At 36.9% G+C, this 21,337-nt stretch overlaps 1 protein-coding gene across 1 annotated transcript in view; it reads right to left on the bottom strand.

Annotated features, from left to right (window-relative positions):
* plat (plasminogen activator, tissue) overlaps positions 1-21,337 on the bottom strand; it is a 48,273-nt gene that overhangs the window by 21,394 nt on the left and 5,542 nt on the right. Inside the window, exons 2-5 of the mRNA XM_056464171.1 lie at positions 8,375-8,463; positions 8,222-8,264; positions 7,523-7,657; positions 4,503-4,613 (exon numbers count right to left, since the gene is read on the bottom strand). Of these exons, the coding sequence (XP_056320146.1) occupies positions 4,503-4,613; positions 7,523-7,657; positions 8,222-8,264; positions 8,375-8,437 (352 nt within the window). The 5' untranslated portion in view covers positions 8,438-8,463. The remainder of the gene's footprint in view (positions 1-4,502; positions 4,614-7,522; positions 7,658-8,221; positions 8,265-8,374; positions 8,464-21,337) is intronic.

Genomic DNA, 21,337 nt, shown 5'->3' with positions numbered 1-21,337 from the left:
GTTAACCTAATTAACCTAGTTAAGCCTTTAAATGTCACTTAAGGTGTATAGAAGTGTCTTAAAATTATCTAGTCAAATATTATTTACTGTCATCATGACAAAGATAAAATAAATCAGTTATTAGAAATGAGTTATTAAAACTATTATGATTAGAAATGTGTTGAAAAAAATCTGCTCTTCATTAAACAGAAATTGGGGAAAAAAATAAACAGGGGGGCTAATAATTCTGACCAACTGTATACAGTGTGAATACTTTGGGGTTTGACTGTAAATGTGGCAGACAGAAGATGCAAGCTTGTGCAGTCATGATGATGCAGAATGTGAAGACAAATGAACAACAGAAGATCAATGCATGCAGCTCTTTGCTGAATTAAAAACACTGCGGTAACCCGAAGTGGAAATATAGTGTACAGAGACGCGTCATGTGTTACAATTGGTGCAGTGTCTGTCTGTAGGAATTTTGTAAGCTCAAATTTACAGCTAATTTTTTAGCAACTGCAAAGATTGTGCTGGTTTGTTTGTAAAGATGCCAGTAGAGAAAATATCAGATGATCAAATTACAGAAGTAAATTACTGTACAAGATCAATATCAAAGAAAATATTCTTATAAAAACATGCTTTGGTTAATTTATCAGAAAAAAATTATCTACAATTGAGGCTGACTGCAACTAATAATGGTAAATCTATCTCTAAGATACTTAAATAAATATCTATAAATATATATTTATACTGAACGTACAGTACTAGCAATTAACAATACAAAGGCAATAGGTTATACGTGTTATACTAATTAAATTATTAACTAAAATGCTAAAAATACTATTATTACTATTATACTAGTAAACATGCTATAAAAATCAAGCACTAATTGTACTAGCAGCTAGAAAACACTGTTAAATTACTTATAGTAGCTTTATTACTAACTATCAATAGCAGAAATAGTAAATTATACCGTTTTACTAGTAACAACATAGGAAATTATGTTAATTGTAGCAACTAATGACAGCTTAAATAGTGTTATACTAATACGCAGGAGTTATACTATGATATATACAGTATACACTACTACTAGTATTATATATACTAGTTATATCTATATATTATATACTAATATAGCCGTATATATTAAACTGTATTGTATTTATGTTATACTGTATAAAACTGTTACACTAGTAATGCTGACTGTCTAACTATCAATAGCAGAAATAGTAAATTATACAGTTTTACTAGTAACAACATAGAAAATTATGTTAATTGTAGCAACTAATGACAGTTTAAATAGTGTTAAACTAATACTAACAAGTTATTCTACAATATATACAGTATACACTACTACTAGTATTATATATACTAGTTATATCTATATATTATATACTAATATAGCAGTATATATTAAACTGTATTGTATTTATGTTATACTGTATAAAATTGTTACACTAGTGATACTGACTGTCTAAATATCAATAGCAGAAATAGTAAAGTATACAATATTTGACTGTATTTACTAAAAACAATACCAAACATGGAACTTTTTACTAGAAACTAACAATATTCAGTCCCTCCTGGATATTGCGATTCCAATAGATCTTGGAGATCCCACAAAATAAAATTATTACAAGTTGTGTATTTTCAAAGCAAATTATTTATTTTATTGTACTGTATTACTTTATTAATAATTAACTATAATCTAACCATAGCAATAAATAGCGACTTCAATGCAAATCCAATGATTCTTGAGATCCAATTAAATACTATAGTATTAAGAATATAATATAGTATTTTGTTAATATTTTACTGTAGTCTAACGATACCAAAAAATAGCCACAAAAATTCCAGAAATAGTAGAGTATCAGAGATGCACCGACTGCAGTTTTCTTGGTCAATTCAGATTTTTTTCTGATTCCGTTTTTGTTTTTTCTAGGAGCTATAATTATAATTAATACTATTATTACTAGGCGACACAGTGGCGGAGTAGGTAGTGCTGTTGCCTCACAACAAGAAGGTCGCTGGTTCAAGCCTCGGCTGGGTCAGTTGGCGTTTCTGTGTGGAGTTTGCATGTTCTCCCTGCGTTCATGTGGGTTTCCTTCGGATACTCCGGTTTCCCCCACAGTCCAAAGACATGTGGTACAGGTGAATTGGGTAGGCTAAATTGACCATAGTGTATGAGCGTGAATGAGTGTGTGTGGATGTTTCCCAGAGATGGGTTGCGGCTGGAAGGGTATCAGCTGCGTAAAACATATTGTGATTATGAATGTAATCTCACCAGATGAATTGAATGGCTCTATTTGGAGAGACTTCTTTAATTTATATAGATTGGGATAAATTGTTCTATACAGTGCGTTTGCATAAAATATATTCAATTACAAGCATGTCTAAATGCAACTGGAGGCTAATAGTTTTCAGGTACAGTAAATGAACAATCAAACATAAAATAACCTGGTCATCTTTGTATTAATAATTTTTAAATAATAATATTTAATATTGAAATGGGTAAGCTAAAATTGTCCGTAGTGTACGAGTGTTTGGGTGTTGATGGGTTGCAGCTGGAAGGGCATCCGCTGCGTAAAACATGTGCTGGATAAGTTGGCGGTTCATTCCGCTGCGGCGACCCCGGATTAATAAAGGGACTAAGCAGAAAAGAAAATGAATGCATGAACTACTACTACTACAGATAATAATAATACTAATAATAAACACATAAACACCACAGTTCCCTCAAACAACATTTTAAAAACATACAGTTGAAGTCAGAATTATTAGCACCCCTGAATTATTAGCCCCTCTGTTTATTTTGTAAGATTTTTTCAGCACATTTCTAATCATAATAGTTTTAATAACTCATTTCTAATAACTGATTTATTTTATCTTTGCCATGATGACAGTAAATAATATTAGACTAGATATTCTTCAAGACACTTCTATACAGCTTAAAGTCACATTTAAAGGCTTAACTAGGTTAATTAGGTTAATTAGGCAGGTTAGGGTAATTAGGCAAGTTATTGTATAATGATGGTTTGTTCTGTAGACTGTCAAAAAATGTAGCTTAAAGGGGCTAATAATATTGTCCTTAAAATGGTGTTTAAAAAATTAAAAACTGCTTTTATTCTAGCTGAAATAAAACAAATAAGACTTTCTCCAGAAGAAAAAATATTATCAGACATACTGTGAAAATTTCCTTGCTCTGTTAAACATCATTTGGGAAATATTTAAAAAAAGAAAAAATAATTCAATGGGGGGCTAATAATTCTGACTTCAACTGTATGAAATTTTCCACTGTTTATAACTTTACCTTTATTCTCATTTCATAATAGCCTACGACAAGCAAATGAATATAGTATATTGTTATAATTATTTTTGTTGAATAATTATATAGCTTTGTGTTCTTTGTTTTTATAGATAGATATATGTTTTATATATAGATATATGTTTTATAGATAGGCCTACTTATTTTCAGATTTAGTTTTCTCTTGTTCTATGTGACTGATGTTTCATAAACACTATCAAATAATGACTGATATGTCTAGCAGATTTCTTTCTTCACACAGCAAACATGAAAGTTTAGAATCTTGGTGTGACTGAGTTTCAGTAGTCATGTCAAAGCAGTAAGTAAATCAGCATACTATCATCTCAAAGACATTGCAAGAATTAGATGCTTTGTTTACAGTGAAGACTTAGAGAAACTTGATCATGCTTTTATCAGCAGCAGGGTGGATTACTGTAATGAGCTCATCCAGAACGCTGTGGCCAGGATTCTGACCAGAAGCAGGAAATCAGAGCACATCACACCTGTCCTCAAGTCTTTACACTGGCTCCCAGTTACATTCAGAATAGATTTTAAAGTATTATTACTGCTCTATAAATCACTAAATGGCCTAGGAGCTCAATACATTACAAATATGCTCACTGAATACAGACCTCAGATCACTCAGATCTTTAGGATCAAGTAAATTAATCAAAGCAGGGTGAATCTGTCTTTAGCTACTAACAGCGCCCCCTACTGCTAGAATCAGCTTCCAGAAATGATCAGATGTGCTCCACCATTAGGCACATTCACATCAAGCCTGAAAACACATCTGTTTAGCTGTGCCTTTACTGAATGAGCACTGTGCTACGTCCCACAGATCACACTATTATGTCTTTCTCTTCTTTTTTATTCTTTTATAACCTGTTTAACACATTTAAATCTGTTTTTAATCACTATTATTATTAGTTGTTTTTATTTTCTAGTCTCTTTTACTCTTGTTTATGTAAAGTACTTTGAATTTCCATTCTGTATGAAATGTGCTATAGAAATAAACTTGCCCTGCCTAAAAAAACAGCTTGAAATAAAAACATTTAATATGACTCAAATTACATTTGAAACCTTTAGCTGATTGCATTAATTGCTCTTACTGTTGATCAAAATGAGCATCCCTAACAAGAAGCTGGGAGTCTGCTCAGATATCTAAACATATTGATGATCAGCAGTATTAATACTAATGAATATGTATTTTTCAACTCACTGATTTCACACTGTGTGCCTGTAAAGCCGGGCGGACACTGGCAGATGAAGTCACTGGAGTAAAGCGCTTCTTTACAGGTCCCTCCATTATAACACTTAGACACGAAACATTCTGCGAAACACAAGAAAAACAGAATAAAACGTGTGCCATCATAACCGGAGGACTGTTTATGAGCAAATCACTGACGTCAGACACCGCTGTGGTCAAACACTATTGTAAGTCCACTACCTAAATATTTGGTAAGCGTAATTAATTGGGTGTAAAGCGGTTTGCATAATGATTATTACATCACTTTATTATTAGAAATAGAACAAGTTTTACAGCATGCGGATCAATAAATTGCGGTCAGGTTTTAATGGTTATAATACAGTGTCGTAACTCAAATAAATGACACGTGTTTTTAATTCCAGTGATTTTTCCATGATATATTCAGAGCAAATATTCTGGATCTGCTTCAGAAAGTGACTCATGAGGAGAAATGAAAACAGGTGGTGCTGCACAAATGTGTTTCCTCCAATAAACACACGAAAAAGACACTTATATATTATACAGAGCTCAGCATACAGCGGGGAAAACAAGTATTGAACACACTGTCATGTTTATTCCTGGGAATAATATTTCTAAAGGAGCTGTTGATATGGAATTGAAGCAGATTTTGGTAAAAACCCAAACAATACACGCATAAAAATAAAATGAGTTGTGTGTAATAAAACTGAAATGACAGAAGGGGAAAGCACTGAACTGCTGAAATGTGTTTAATACTTTATATACACAAAAGGCTGTTTTGGTGCTGCAGCTTAAAGACGCCTCTCATATGGAGAATGAAGTCACATGCATTAAAGTGTCTAAATCTTGATGGTTCTGTGGGTCTCGTCTATCAAATCTGAGCTTTGTTCTGTATTCTCTATTGGATTGGGGTCAGGTGATTGGCTGGGCCATTCTACAGCTTGATTTTCTTTCTCTGAAAGAATCTGAGAGTCTCTTTGGCTGTGTTTTGGATCATTGTCTTCTGAAATGTCCACCCTGGTTTCATCTTCATCCTCCTGCTAATGTAGATGTTGGACTGAAGCAGCTGATATTCATTTACACTGGGAAAGGGCAGAGGGTTGCTGAAGAACTACTGAGAGATTTCAGCTGCTGTCTGAGCCTTCACTGCCAAACTACAGCTCCCTTTCTTCATGTGTTCAGTACTTTTTCCCTGCATCATTTCATTTTATTACACATAACTTCATTTGTAAACTAATTAGATTTGTTTCCTTTGCATAGATGGATTTCTTTGGTTATCAACATCTGGTGAACATTTTAAGTCAACAGCAGCTTTAGAAATATGTTTTCTGAGAAAAATGGTGACGTGTTCAATACTTATTTCCCAGAATGTAAATGAGTACAGATCTCTCTATTGCATTCATATTTTCTATAGGGTGCTTTGCAATAATATATTTGTGCATATACATTAGTCAGTACTAAAAACAAAACAGGAACTAATTTAACAAAAAACAATGAGCACTCACAAATTAATATGACTGGGAAAAATACTAAATAAAATGAGCAAACAGGAAAAATCAAGAGAAACATAAAAGATCTAATTTAGTTGTTAGGTTAGTTAAGTAGTTAAGTTTAGTTGTATTTTGTCATTTTTCTTTTGCAATAACTCATTTTCATTTGAATGCATTATTCCTGAAGATGTTCAGTGACTAAACTCTTATTTTAATGGATGTATCTGTTTAATAAAAAATACTTTGATGGATATAAATGGTCTAAAATTGCAATTATTTTACAAATGAGCAATATCACATGAGTAGCAGTGCGATGTGGCTGTATATCGGCACTGCTACTCGTGTGATAGTGTTTATACAACAATTTGACGGCATAATCGTGTATATAAAAAAGTGAATCAAACACGGAGAGTCTCAAAATCCTTTTGTATGAGGAACTACTTTCTTCCGCCGTTTATTCACCTCTGCAGCTGAGGTCAGAAGAACAGAAGCCATTGCTTATTCACACATACCATTCTAGAGCTAGTGTTTGGATGATTCTGTAGCGTAATGTCTAAAGTGATGACAAAACGGGATTTTGCACACATTTTAAAGATTATAAAAGCTGAACGGCATGAAATGCCATCAGTCTACAGAGATTTTCCAGTATATATTTAGGGTTGCAATCGGGAGATCACAATAATTATCGCCGAAAAAGCCAAACCAACGCAATCACTACCAGAAAACTGCTGTGTTTGCAATAAGGAAAAATGCTAAACACTACAAAACACTACAATTATATGGTATAAACACAGCACTACAACATACAAAAGAGAGAGATCGACTTAGAATGTCATTTACCTGTTTAATAATGATTTGATCAGCTGTAGTTAAAAATTATGCTGTTTTTATCTTCTAAGGGCTTATTATGCGGTCTCTGTCACCATCTTGTGGATGGACAACATCTGCGGTCTGCTCAATGACATGCTAAATTATCTCAGAAATAATCTCTCAGAAATTATAAATATTTTAAAATAGGCACTATCCTAATGAATAAACTGCATAGTTGCAATCTAAACAACTACTTTCTCGACTAAAAAAAGCTTCAAAAGTGCATTATGTTGTCCAACAGCAGGAATATTTGTCAAACTGTAGAGTGTCCTCTGCTTGTTGCTGTATGTGGGCGGAGTAATACACAAGGGTAAAAGGTGAAGAGGCTGGACAAGTGCTGTTATTGCAGAATATTGCACAGCTATCAGCCAATCAGATTCAAGAACCAGACAGAACTGTTGTTTATATATATATATATATATATATATATATATATATATATATATATATATATATATATATATATATATATATATATATATATATATATTTATAATTTTTTTATATATATATATTTATCAACTATTTATTTTTCAAATATTAATTTAACTACAGTAAATAGTTTATTTGTAACTCAATACAGCCATCGGTGTTTGTAATAATCTTTATGGTAGGTGTGTGTGCTTCTGTGTATGTGTGTGTATGGTTACTTACTAGTCACAGGGACCTCATGACAGCGAGCTCTTCCTCGTAACGCACAGCGGCAGAACTCGACTTTCAGTCCTTTCCATCGCAGCCACGTCACACCAACATCCCTGACCGCAGCCGAATTAGAGTCGACACACGCTTCTGACACACACACACACACACGCACACACACACAAAATTAAATGAACACATAATGATTGTAATCATGTACAGATGCAGATTAAATGACTCAAAGTTCTCCTCCACATCAGACGGACAGAAACAAACAGAGGACAAACATCAGGGGCCTGTAACTTGACCGTGTCCTAAATACACATAATGAGCTTCAGCAACACACGATAAAAGCTATCTTTTCCATGTTAAAAGGAGTTTTTGTCCTAACAATCTGCAACGGTGACGTGCAAAAACTTCTATTTTAGAAACATTTCCATCTAGTAGGCGGAGCTAAAGATTTCATTTGCCGCACTTTATCCGCTGTAATTGGTGGAATTAATTTGAATGCAGACTACGTGTTGACATTTAACAAATATACAGAAAGCAGAAACCTACAATAGTTAAGCATACAAGATAAATGTTGTGTTCCATATACGTTATTAGCACAGGACATCTGCTCTTAGCACAGGAGCCTACTGCAGAAATAATATGAGCTGTATATGAGAGAGTTTTCAGAAGGACGAAAACAAACACGGTCTGAATAAATCTCACCTCTATAATTGCGAGTTCCTCTTTTTTGTCTGTCATGCAGCTCCTAACAGAGACGCAGAATGTTAGTCATACATTAATAATCAGACTCACTAATACATATCGCACACACACACACGCACGCACACACACACACACACATACACACACACTTACTGTGGGATCTGCAGCACAGCTCAGAGCAGACAGAAGCAGCAGCAGGTTCAGTAATAAATTCATGCTCTCCTGAAGATCTCTGTAATCTCCTGCAAACAAACACTCATGCATTATGTTATTGATCACTGGATTTTTTGTAAAGCATAATGGCAGTAATGGCAATACCAATGTGTTGTTTTTAATATTCTAAAGACATTTCTCTTAAAACTAGGGCTGAGCAGTGCTTGGAAAATATGCAATATTGCTGTTGAGTATTTTGACAGCGATTTTTCTTTCTATATATTTGTTTCATATCCATTTCCTTAGAGAAAACTACATTTCCTCTTAGAAAATAAGGTACGCAAGCTGTCACTAAGGTGGTACCTTTTCAAAAGGTACAAATTTGTACCTACATGGTCCATATTAATACCTCAAGTGTACATATTACTACCTAAAAAGTACAAATATGTTCCTCTTAAAATTTTTAGGTAGTAATATATACTTTTGAGGTACCAATATGGACCCTTTAAGTACAAATGCAGACCTTTTAAAAAGATACCACCCCAGTGACAGCTCGAGTATCTTTATTTCTGAGAGTGTACTGTGCAGGTAAACTGATGTCTCTCGACTCGTTTACTGTCAATAAAGTGTGGTTATTTTATTGTTTTTTTGTTAGTTTTGTTTTTTTAAATCGCCATAGTGAAGTTTATTCATAAACTAATTTCAAGAGGATCACATGCTTATGATTGCTTTCGGCCGGTCCCGCAATATTCAATTTATGATTCACCAATCAGACGATTCCTAAGCCACTTTAAATACCCTAAGTTGCATATAACAGCCATCTTCATTTTGAAGAATCCCCCCTTCCACCCCTATTCCTCCACCTTTTCTAGATGGGCAGCACGGTTGTTGCCTCACAGCAAGAACGTCATTGGTTCTAGTCCTTACCAAGCCAGCCGACGTTTCTGTGTGGAGTTTACACATTCTCCCCGTGCTCACGTGGGTTTCCCCTGGGTTCCCCGGTTTCCTCCCACCATCCAAAAACATGCAACTTAAGTTAAGTGACTAATCCATATCGGCACCATAGACATGCTCCTAGTAAGTATCTCGTAAAAGCAATCACTATCTGTTCATTAGCTCAAACTCCCCTCTCGCCTTGCAAATGGGAGGGAGCCTCATGCTTGAGGACCTTATGAGCTCAGAGCTCTCTCCCGGGACAGCATGCCAAACAAGATTTATAATCAATCATCAGCTAAGTGTGAACTCTTTAATGTAAGTCATTGCATTAAATTGAAAGTCTTATAAAAACAATTTTAAATAAAATACATAATTTAGTGTGAGTAAAGAAAGTGTTTAATGGCTTGATGATCTGTTTTTCTGCTGTTCTGTGTGGAAATACAGCAGAGACACAACTCTGACCACAACACAGAGACGAAATATGCTGACAAAAGTGAAGAGGGGGTTTGGGGGGACTCCATGCCGCTCCTAGCAAGATGCCGCCCTGGGCAATCGGCCACATTACACATGCCCATATGCACCACTGTGTGTGTGCGTTTCCCAGATCATTTGAGAAGTGCGAGTTAAGGTTGGGTCGATAGACAACACGATGCTGTCACACACACACATAGACACAGCCACACTCGCTCTCATGTGCTTGTCTGAGCTCCAGAGAGCAGTGCAAGTCGGAAAAGTCATCAAGGATGTCCCCCTGGATCACGTCTCGCTATAGTTGTTAAACGTGATATTTAATTCATCTTGTCTCTATCTAACGACTCTTCTGTCTTTTGAATCTATCTGGTAACGTGTCACAGCTTCAGTACACTGCTTCAATCTTTCACTTTCACACTTGTACTTGGTAATTTAAGTGTAATCCTCAGATACTGTTGGTTGGTTCTTGTTGGTTGTGCATCTTTATTACCGACCAAGTTTGTGGACCCCATTATAACGACACAGATCACTCTGACTATTCATGCTAGCGTCCTGCGGAAAAAGTGATTGACAGGTGGTCATTTGTGTGAAACTTACCTTAATTTATATATAATTTGGTCATGGGTAAAACTAAGACCATGCGAGTAGTTGAAACGGTAGGCTACTAATCATTAATTCGTTATGAATTATTTATTCTTAAATAATTAATTCACTCCACCTATGACGACGATGTCATCGTCTATCGCGATGTTTCACATTAGACATCGTACCATGCCAAATTGGTTGACATCGCCCAACCCTAGTGCTCTGAATCAGGCTCAGGCACGGTTCAGTTGGCCGGCCCTGGCCCGGTTGGAAGAGGTGTGCCAGAGCGTGGTTCGGTTGGGCTTTGGCGCGGTACGCTTGTAGTGTGAGTGCAAATTGTGCCTGAGCCTGAAGATGCAACGTCACTATTAAGGGGATTGTTTCACATGGATTTATTAATCATTCTTTCTGTTTAAAGAACGCAAACTGTTATAGTTTATTACACACACAAACCCCTCATAGTTTATTACACACACAAACCCCTCACTGCACAACAGCTGCACCTTCAGCAAACCTCCTGATACCTGCAGCATGAGGACTTTATGAACATTTATGAGTGGTATATTCAGGGGCGGACTGGCAATAGGGAGCAGCGGGACATTTCCCGGTGGCCTGGCGGTCAATCTGGCCTGCCACCGTGAGGCCTGCCGCACCATCACTTTCTAGATCGCATCCGATGTGGCCTGACTACCTTTAACTTTCGCCCGGTGGAAAAAGCTTTCCCAGTCCGCCCCTGGGTATAGTTATATTTGACTGCGTGTCACTGCATCCCAAACAACCAAAATGATGTCCACTTTGCTGAGTGAGAGCGCTTCTCTTCTGTTAAACTGAACAGTCGCATCATCGTTGATGTAAGAGTGCTCCGTTTCGGAAGGTAAAGATGAGGTGAGTGCAGGCCGAGGGGGAGAGGGGAGGGGGCACAATCGTGCTTCCGCATGATTCATGGCAAATGTACCTAGTGTGAGTACCCCCAGAGTGTGTAAGCATATTTGTGTGTGTGAGAGAGAAAGAGTGAGTGTGTGCGTATGTGTGTGTGCGATGAAGCTGGACAGGAAGTTTATTGCTCTCTTCCTGTAAGAGGTAGGGCCTTGAAAACACAAATAAAGTGTGTGAGTAACTGAGAAAACAATGAAGCGTTTCTGAACAAAAGTTATGCATTTGCCAGTGAAAAAATCTTTCAGTAGAATCTTTCAGAAGTTCAGAAATAAACTGTGGGAAAATGTTTGAATGAAGACAGCAAACTCTGTGCACAGTGTGTGTAATTAAATGGATGAAAACATCTTTAAAAGAGCTGATCTTTAAACAGAAAGAACAGAATATACTAGTCTGCCAAACTACGAATGAACATGTCTGAGTTGAACTATTCCTCAGGGCAACAATAACACACTTTTATTTTTACAGTCATTTCTGGATTAATGCTGACTGATTAAAGCAGGAAAATCCCTGAAGGGTGAATTACAGAAACACAGCTGTACGTCGATTTACACGCAGATGTTTTTCCTAGACAGAAAAATCCCCAATCATACAAGTTACGAAGTATGCCATCCATCTCAGATGCAGAAAAGCTAGTCCATGCTTTTATGACCTCTAGGCTGGATTACTGTAATGCACTGTTTGCTGGCTGCCCAGCATCCTCTATTAACAAACTTCAGCTAGTGCAAAATGCAGCTGCCAGAGTTCTTACCAGGTCTAGAAAATTTGATCACATCACCCCATTTTTATCCTCCTTACACTGGCTGCCTGTTAAGTTTCGTATTGAATTTAAAATATTGCTTCTTACATATAAAGCTTTAAATAATCTAGCTCCTGTTTATCTAACCAATCTTCTGTCTCGCTACAATCCAACCCGCTCTATAAGATATCAAAACTCAGGGCTTCTGATAGTACTTAGAATAGCAAAGTCGAGTAAAGGAGGTCGAGCCTTCTCATTTATGGCTCCTAAACTCTGGAATAGCCTTCCTGATAACGTCCAAGGCTCAGACACACTCTCTCAGTTCAAAACTAGATTAAAGACCTATCTTTTTAGTAAAGCATACACTTAGTGCACCACTTAGAAGTATGATACATGAATGTGCTCCACGCAGGTTTTTGCAACTTGTTTATATACACTATGAACAGCAGCTACGCTAATTACTCTCTATTTCCACTTGGGGTAACTCATCCTGAGGCCCTCAGACTATGCAGTGTCACTGATTCGATCCAAGACCAGCGACGAGATGATCCCAAGGTTTCCATAATCCTGGACCAGGCCGTATCCTGAGCAGCTGCTGTGGTGGTCATGGAGGAGTGGAAGCATGAGACTGATTACTGTGATGCTCCAGGGACAGACGAGTCTTCGCTGAGGTCCAGCATTATCCAGCATTCTCCAGCGCCTAGACTGCAGCTCTGCACAAGACGTTTGGCCATAGGTGAAATGGTCGTGCCCAACTGAGCCTGGTTTCTCTCGAGGTTTTTTTATCCTTCACTTTCGCCAATTGGTGAAGTTTTTTCCTCGCCACTGTCGCCATTGGCTTGCATGGTTCGGGATCTGTAGAGCTGCGCACCGATGGATCTGCTCTTCAGTGTTTGAACCCTCAGTAGTGATTATTAAACCACACTGAACTGAACTGATCTTAAACACTGAGAACTGAACTGACGCTGTTTCAATTTACTATGATCTTCTATGTGAAGCTGCTTTGACACAATCTACATTAGATTTTTAGTCTTATTTTTAGTCCAATTATCTAAAACTTCTTAAATCAAGAAACGTTTTCTAGACAGGCAAATATATGATCTCGTTTTAGGAAAAGCACTGTTGCCTTACAGCAAGAAGGTCGCTGGTTTAAGCCCCGGCTTGGTCAGTTGGCATTTCTGTGTGGAGTTTGCATGTTCTCCCCGTGTTGGCATGGGTTTCCTCCAACTGCTCCGGTTTTCCCACAGTCCAAACAAAAAAAGGGCTTCCATAGTATTTTTTGTTCCTACTATGGATGTCAATGGCTGTTTGTTCCCCAACATTCTTCAGAATATCTTCTTTTGTGTTCAACAGAAGAAACTCATAAAAGTTTACAACCACCTGAGTAAATGATGAGGAAAAATGTGCATTTTTGCGCGAACTATCCCTTTAAACATTTATCAGAATCTCATTAATCTTCACAATTATTTGTCATGAAAATACCATCTGTGACCAAGTTGGCATTAATTGCACTCATAAAAACTCATGCATTTAAAGTCAGCCCTCAATGTAGTGGTTAGTTAACACAGTTTGCATTGTGGGTGTGGCTTTTTGTCCAGGAAACATATGGACCCACTGACATGAGAGAGAAAAAACACACACACACACACACACACGCACACACACACACACACACACACAACCCCCAACAAAACACAACCAGACTCAACACAAACTGATCTGAGCTGATACAGGAACACTGCTGTAAATCTTCATCCACTTTTCTTTCTCTCCGTCTATCCGTTCTCCTCTGTTTCTTTAATATCTGACCTCATTCAGAAAGTGCAACGACTCTCAGTGAGTCACTATGAACTCTGTCTTTCTGACTCACAGGAATATAAAACCACAGACAGCCAACAACCTCACACTTAAGAGTATTTTTGTCCTTCCTTTCCATTTACTTTCCTGTCAAAAACCTTTTAAACATCCTACAAACCAGGGCTGCACAATATATATATATATATATATATATATATATATATATATATATATATATATATATATATATATATATATATATATATATATATCGAGGCTCGAACCAGTGACCTTCTTGCTGTGAGGCGACAGCACTACCTACTGCGCCACTGCGTTTCTGCTGTGGCAACCTCTGATAAATAAGGGACTAAGCTGAAGGAAATGAATGCATGAATGTGAAAAATAATGTTTTTAAACCACAATGGATGTCAGCATATTCTAGAACCCCCCTAAACAAAAACCAAACTTCATGAAAGCCTTTAAGTTTGAGTCTAATACAAGACAACCCTGAGTTTATACTGTATTCTTATTAAAATCACATTTAATTTCTGTCATACCTCTCAAGTTAATGCATTCTGGTTTAATAATGACGTTGAGATGTTTGCATTTAGCAATCATAAAAATAGAGAGTAAGAAAGTTTGGCAACACTTTAGTTTAGGTCACAATTCACGGTATTAACAAATCATTAACTAACACGACTAGCTTAATAAATGACTAGTTAGCTGCTTATTAATTGTTAGGTAGTTTCAGATTTTAGGTAAGATTAGGGAAGCAGAGTAAGATCATACTTGATACTTCCTACTCCCCAAGAACTGTACTTATCCAGAGCGATCAGAAGGGCTGCCAAAATCACTCTGGACCCCTCACACCCAGCACACTGCCTCTTTGAACTTTTACCTTTTGGTCGACGCTACAGAGCACTGCGCACCAGAACAGCCCGACACAGAAACAGTTTCTTCCCTCAGGCAATCCATCTCATGAACACTTGATGATAATAATTGCGAAACCAACATCACTACTTGCTATACACTTTTATACACATATACACTTATTTAACACACTTTACATGCCAATTTGCACATAATAGCTGCTCATATAACGTTGTATATAGTAATAAACATGTACATACACTTGTCCATTTGTATATTTGCATTCACTTCTTGTATTTTTTTTTAAATATATTTATTATCTGTTTTTTGTCCTGTCTCTGTAATGCTGTTGCACTGTAGAAGCTCTGTCACCAAAACAAATTCCTCATATGTGTGAACATACCTGGCAATAAAGCTCTTTCTGATTCTGATTCTATAACTACTAATGAACAGTTAATAACTTAATAATAGGCAGGTAATAAGCCAGTAGTTAATAGTATGAATTTTGACCTAAACTAAAGTGTTACCGAAATTTTTCGTTCCATGCATGTCAAATCAAAGCCCTATTTTTACAACATATAAAGCATAAAATGTACTAGATTTACACTAAAATAGGTGTGAGGATATTTCAAAGGAATAAAACAAATCACATTTACTGTACACTGAACAAAATGATTCATTGGATGTACTCAATTTGTTTAAGGTAAGCGGTTGCAAACTATTTATTTGGGCTTAATTTAAACAAACAAATTAAGTTGAGCATTGCTAAATAGTTCAAAATAAAGACAAGTCAATAAATAAACAAACAAAAATAAATAAATTGTCACTTAACGTTGTTTTAAGCAGAAATAGTGGCACATTTGCCAATTTAAATGGTGAAAATGCGCAACATTTAGTGCCCACAGTCAGGTTTGTGTGTTTGTGTGAAAGTCAATCCTTACTATCGGCCCCAAAGGCAGAACAGAGCTCCATTGTCCAGCAGACAGAAGACATGTGGGAGGGAAGAATAGAGGGATAGATTACTGCAAACGTGATGAGTGAGTCCAAAAGCTTGTAAAGGAGTGAAGCTGAGTCACAGCGCGCACAGACAGAGAGAGAGAGAGAGAGAGAGAGAGAGAGAGAGAGAGAGAGAGAGAGAGAGAGAGAGAAAAAAGCAAAACCTAAAATAAGATCAAACCTAAATTATAAGATCAGTTCTTTTTTCTTTCTTATTTTATGGCAAATTACAGTTAAAAAAAAAGACAAATACAATTATATTTTACAAAAGTATAGATAGAATCAACTTCAGCACATACAGTGAAATAAAAAAAACATACCAACAAATAATGAGGTAAATAATAATGTGGCTAAACCTAAACTACAATTGTACAATATATATCAGACAATACACTCTACTTTGAACTTAGGAAAGGAAAAGAATCGATTTGCAGGAACAAGGGCTCAGTCTATATCTGACAATAGAACTAAGATCAGTTCTAATACTGCTGTACAAAATAGTTGTTATTTTATAATTTATTTTTAGATGTTTATTTAATTTCTTTGCCTATTAAATAACAAAACCTTCTTAAAACAAGATTTGATTCAGCTTGAGAAGCAAAATAAAACATATTTTCTAAAAACGAACCCAAATTTAATTAAATTTAAGCTTTTTCACTTTTTTAATGTGTAGGTTTTTATGTATTAACACGTTTACTAAATGCTAAATCTCAAAGTCCCACTCCAAAGGGAGATATTCAGTTAAAAAAAACCTTTTCAAGAACTACAATGAACAGCTCGTTTGGACTACAAACAATTTATGATGTCACAAATCCCACATATGGAAACTTGAATGGTTGGGGGAGGGGCAAAATAATAAAGTTGCCACTCTGATATATCTTGCTATATTTGTGTGTAAAAAGATTTAACTCAATCCTCTTGACCAATACTTTTAACTCAAATTAATTATATTGTGAAATATTTGATATTTCTATTCTCAAATGTGTGTATGGACGCATTTTTTGCTGTTTAAACATCTTAATGATGATCAGTGTGAATTTACAAACGATAAATGTTTTGCTTGGCTTGTTCATACATGTATTTAAATGTCTGCAACCCAAAATAAACGTAATTTCATTGAAAACACTGATGAGTTTTGATCTTTGAGAAGTACTCTTCTGTTTGGGCAAAAGTGGGCATGGCTAAACTCTTTTAACCAATCACAGCACATTTAGTTTTCCGGATGGCGAGGCTTCATCAAACCCAGAACTAATGGAGCCGTTTGTGTCAGGCTGGGAATAAAATTATTTCAATAATGTAAACTATGTGAAAAATAGGGGTGGCACGGTGGCTCAGTCCACTCCAAAGGGAGATATTCAGTTAAAAAAATCCTTTTCAAGAACTACAATGAACAGCTCGTTTGGACTACAAACAATTTATGATGTCACAAATCCCACCAATGGAAATTTGAATGGTTGGGGGAGGGGCAAAATAATGAAGTTCCCACTCTGATATATCTTGCTATATTTGTGTGTAAAAAGATTTAACACAATCCTCTTGACCAATATTTTTGGCTCAAATTAAATATTGTGAAATGTTTGATATTCTCAAATGTGTGTATGGACGCATTTTTTGCTGTTTAAACATCTTAATGATGATCAGTGTGAATTTACAAACGATAAATGTTTAACTTGGCTTGTACATACATGTATTTAAATGTCTGCAACCCAAAATAAACGTAATTTCATTGAAAACACTGATGAGTTTTGATCTTTGAGAAGTACTCTTCTGTTTGGGCAAAAGGGGGCATGGCCAAACCGTTTTAACCAATCACAGCACATTTAGTTATCCGGATGGCGAGGCTTCATCAAACCCAGAACTAATGGAGCTGTTTGTGTCAGGCTGGGAATAAAATTATTTCAATAATGTAAACTATGTGAAAAATAGGGGTGGCACGGTGGATCAGTCCACTCCAAAGGGAGATATTCAGTTAAAAAAAAGTAAAAAAATAAAATAAAAAACCTTAAATAAAAAAAGAACTACAATGAACAGCTCGTTTGGACTACAAACATTTTATGATGTCACAAAGCGATCCTAATCCCACCTATGTTTGAATGGTTGGGGGACGGGCAATATTTTATTGTCTTAAATACTTTATTTTATTGCTATTATTAATTTTATTTACTTATTTACTTTGTATATACGTAATTTACATGTACATGTTTACTAAATTATTCTACAGATGCTTGTTTTCTTTTTATTCGTTAATTTTCCTCCGGCTTAGTGCCTTATTTATTACGGGTCAAACAGCGGAATGAACCGCCAACTATTCCAGCATATGTTTACGCAGCGGATGCTGTTCCAGCTGCAACCCAGTACTGGGAAACACCCAAACACTCTCATTCTCTCTCTCTCTCTCTCTCACACACACACACTCATACACTATGACCAATTTAGTTCATCAACTCCCCTATAGCGCATGTGTTTGGACTGTGGGGGAAACCGGAGCACCTGGAGGAAACCCACACTAAAACAGGGAGATTTTCTTTTTTTCTGCTTATATAAACAGCCGTTTAGCCTGTCCCATTACAGAATTAAACAACTAATGAGGAAATCTCCTTTTCTTTACATACTTAAAGCCCAGAATAAGCTTTTCCAATGAAAAAGTCTCACAACAGAGAGAGAGAGAGACAGTTACTACTAAGTTACTACGTTGCTATTTGTTATCACATGTTCTATTTAATGTAAACATTGCAATGCCGATAAAGCAAGTCTGAATATAATTGAATTGATAGAGAGAGAGAGAGAGAGAGAGAGAGAGAGAGAGAGAGAGTGTGTGTGTGCGTGTTCATACATATATATCTGTCTGCATCAGTCCATCTGTGAGCTCTCGATAAATACGAGCACTGAGCGAACACATGCAGGATAAGAGCAACTGCTTGTTGTTTACAAGCCAAAACTAGGCTTAGGGCTGTGCAATACATATAAAATAGCACAAATACACATACCGCAGTGGTTTGAGTGATTTAATACAAAAGCATGTTTGTCTGCCACTAGCACACGCTCTGAAAGACTGTTCGGCACATCAGGAAAGGTATTTACATGCTAACTTAACACACATTTCTGAAGCCAAGCAGATGGACATGCTGCTTTTCTTGTCCAGAAATCTGTGTGTGTGTTTAAATAACTCATGTCTAATAACTGATTTCTTTTATATTTCCCATGATGACAGTAAATAATATTAGACTAGATATTCTTCAAGATACTAGTATTCAGCTTAAAGTGACATTTAAAGGCTTAACTAGGTTAATTAGGGTAAAGTTAGGGTAATTAGGCAAGTCATTGTATAACAGTGGTTTGTTCTGGAGATAATCCAAAACAAATATTGCTTAAGGGGGCTAATGATATTGACCTTAAATTGGCTTTAAAACAATTAAAAACTGCTTTTATTCTAGTCAAATACAAATAATAAAATAAAAAAGACTTTCTCCAGGAGAAAAAAGATTATAGGAAATACTGTGAAAAATTCCTGAATCTGTTCAACATCATTTGGGAAATACACTTGGGCGAATAATTCTGACTTCAACTGTATGTTATAATTGTTAACATATCTGATTTGTTTTATGCAATAGTAAAGCCCAATAATATGAAACATGTGTTGGCTATACAATTTTTAAAAAACATTGTATTGCATTATTTTGCATGGTATCTCTTCAATATCGCAACGTCCTATAGTAGGATGTAAACGTCAGCACTGGCATACCTGGTGAGTTATTAGCAATCTTTGAGGAATCTGACTTAAACCAACAAAGTCTCAGTGTGTCTGTAAAGCACAAAGCTAAGGCATTAGAGCATGGTGGAAATGTGCTGACTAATGCAAACACACATGCTCTGAACTTAAAGGGATAGTTCACGCACAAATGACAATCTTTTGGGAAAAATCTTGGGGAAAAACAGCCATTATCTATGCTTTCATACATGTTTTCGAATATTGCATAAAAAAGAAATGCAAAGTTGTGCATGAATGTGTAGAAACGTGTGTGTGCACAACTAGGATATTTATCTGATAAGAAAAAAACGTGCATGAATCACAGCGGAAACACATTTCAAGAGTTCACACTTAGCTGATGATTAATAATAAGCTAGTCTGGCATGCTGTCCCAGGGAGAGAGCCCTAAGCTCATGAGATCCTCGAGCCCGGGGCTCCCTCCCGTTTGCAGGGCGAGAGGGGAGTTTGAGCTCAGGTAGATCTCGAGAATTCCCCCTGTGTTGCTGGTGGAATTTGAGTATGGTGCTGATTTGGTTTAGTCAATTTACTTATGTCTCATGTTTTTGGACTGTGGGAGGAAACCGGAGGACCCGGGGAAAACCCACGCAAGCACGGAGAGAACATGAACTCCACATGGAAGCGCTATCTGGCCGGGTAGAGACCCGAGCCAGAGGCATTCTTGCTGTGAGGCCACAGTGCTAGCCACTGGGCCGCCGTGCTGCCCTATAGAGAAAAAGAGGAGGAGAGGGGGTGGAAGGGGGGATTCTTCAAGACGAAGATGACTAAAAGTAAGACGCTTGGTTATTTATACTGAGTTAGGAATCGTCTGATTGGTGGTTCGTACATTAGCTTGACTCAGGGCCAGCCGTGTCAATCATAAGCATGTGATCCTCTCGAAGTGAAGTTTAGTTATAAACTAATTTCGAGAGGATCACGTGCTTATGATTGCTAGCGGCTGGATCCGCATTATCCAATTCTCAATGCACCAATCAGACGACTCCTAAGCTACTACAAATACCCTGGGTTACTTACCACCGCTATCTTCGTTTTGAAGAATCCCCCCATCCACCCCATACTCCTCCTTTTTCCTAGATGGGTGACACGGTGGCCCAGTGCTTAGCACTGTTGCCTCAAAGCAAGAATGTCTCTGGTTCTAGGCTTTACCAAACCAGCAGACATTTCTGTGCGGAGTTTGCATTTTCTCCCCGTGCTCACGTGGGTTTCCCCCGGGTTCCCCGGTTTCCTCCCACCGTCCAAAAAACATGCAACATAAGTTAATTGACTAATCCAAACCGGCACTATAGACATGCTCCTAGTAAATGGTTATCTCTCAGGAGCAATCACTGGCTGTTCATTGATTATTACAGCGGGGGAGTTCTCGAGATCTACCTGAGCTCAAACTTTCCTCTCGCCTTGCAATGGGAGGGAGCCCCGGGCTCGAGGATCTTATGAGCTCAGGGCTCTCTCCCGGGACAGCATGCCAAACAAGCTTAGAATTAATCATCAGCTAAGTGTGAACTCTTGAAATTAGTTGAGAGATAAACTTCACTTAGTGAATAAACTCGCACTTCGAGTGCGTCTCATGCCTCCAAAAGCCACCGCATTCACCGCGTTCATTGCATTTCGTCTTCTGAGGCGCAACTCATTTATAGAAAAGAAAAAAAAACACCACAGTGGCTTCTCTAACACACTAAACTACATTTCTCTGGCTGATATTTGCTCCAGTTTATCTGGAAGTGATGATTTTGTACTATTTTGTTTCTCATTGGATGCAAACACTGCTTTTTTCACAAGTGTTTTATGAGATATTACAGATTTGTGCACAAATTCACACCTTTAAATGGTAACAAGCTATTGGCTTCCATAGAAATACTATGGAGGCCTATAA

This window comes from Danio aesculapii, chromosome 8, assembly GCF_903798145.1.
Source record: "Danio aesculapii chromosome 8, fDanAes4.1, whole genome shotgun sequence".
NCBI classification, from domain to species: domain Eukaryota; kingdom Metazoa; phylum Chordata; class Actinopteri; order Cypriniformes; family Danionidae; genus Danio; species Danio aesculapii.
Note: the sequence above shows the minus strand (reverse complement) of the source record. Positions and strands in the feature narration are given on the sequence as shown.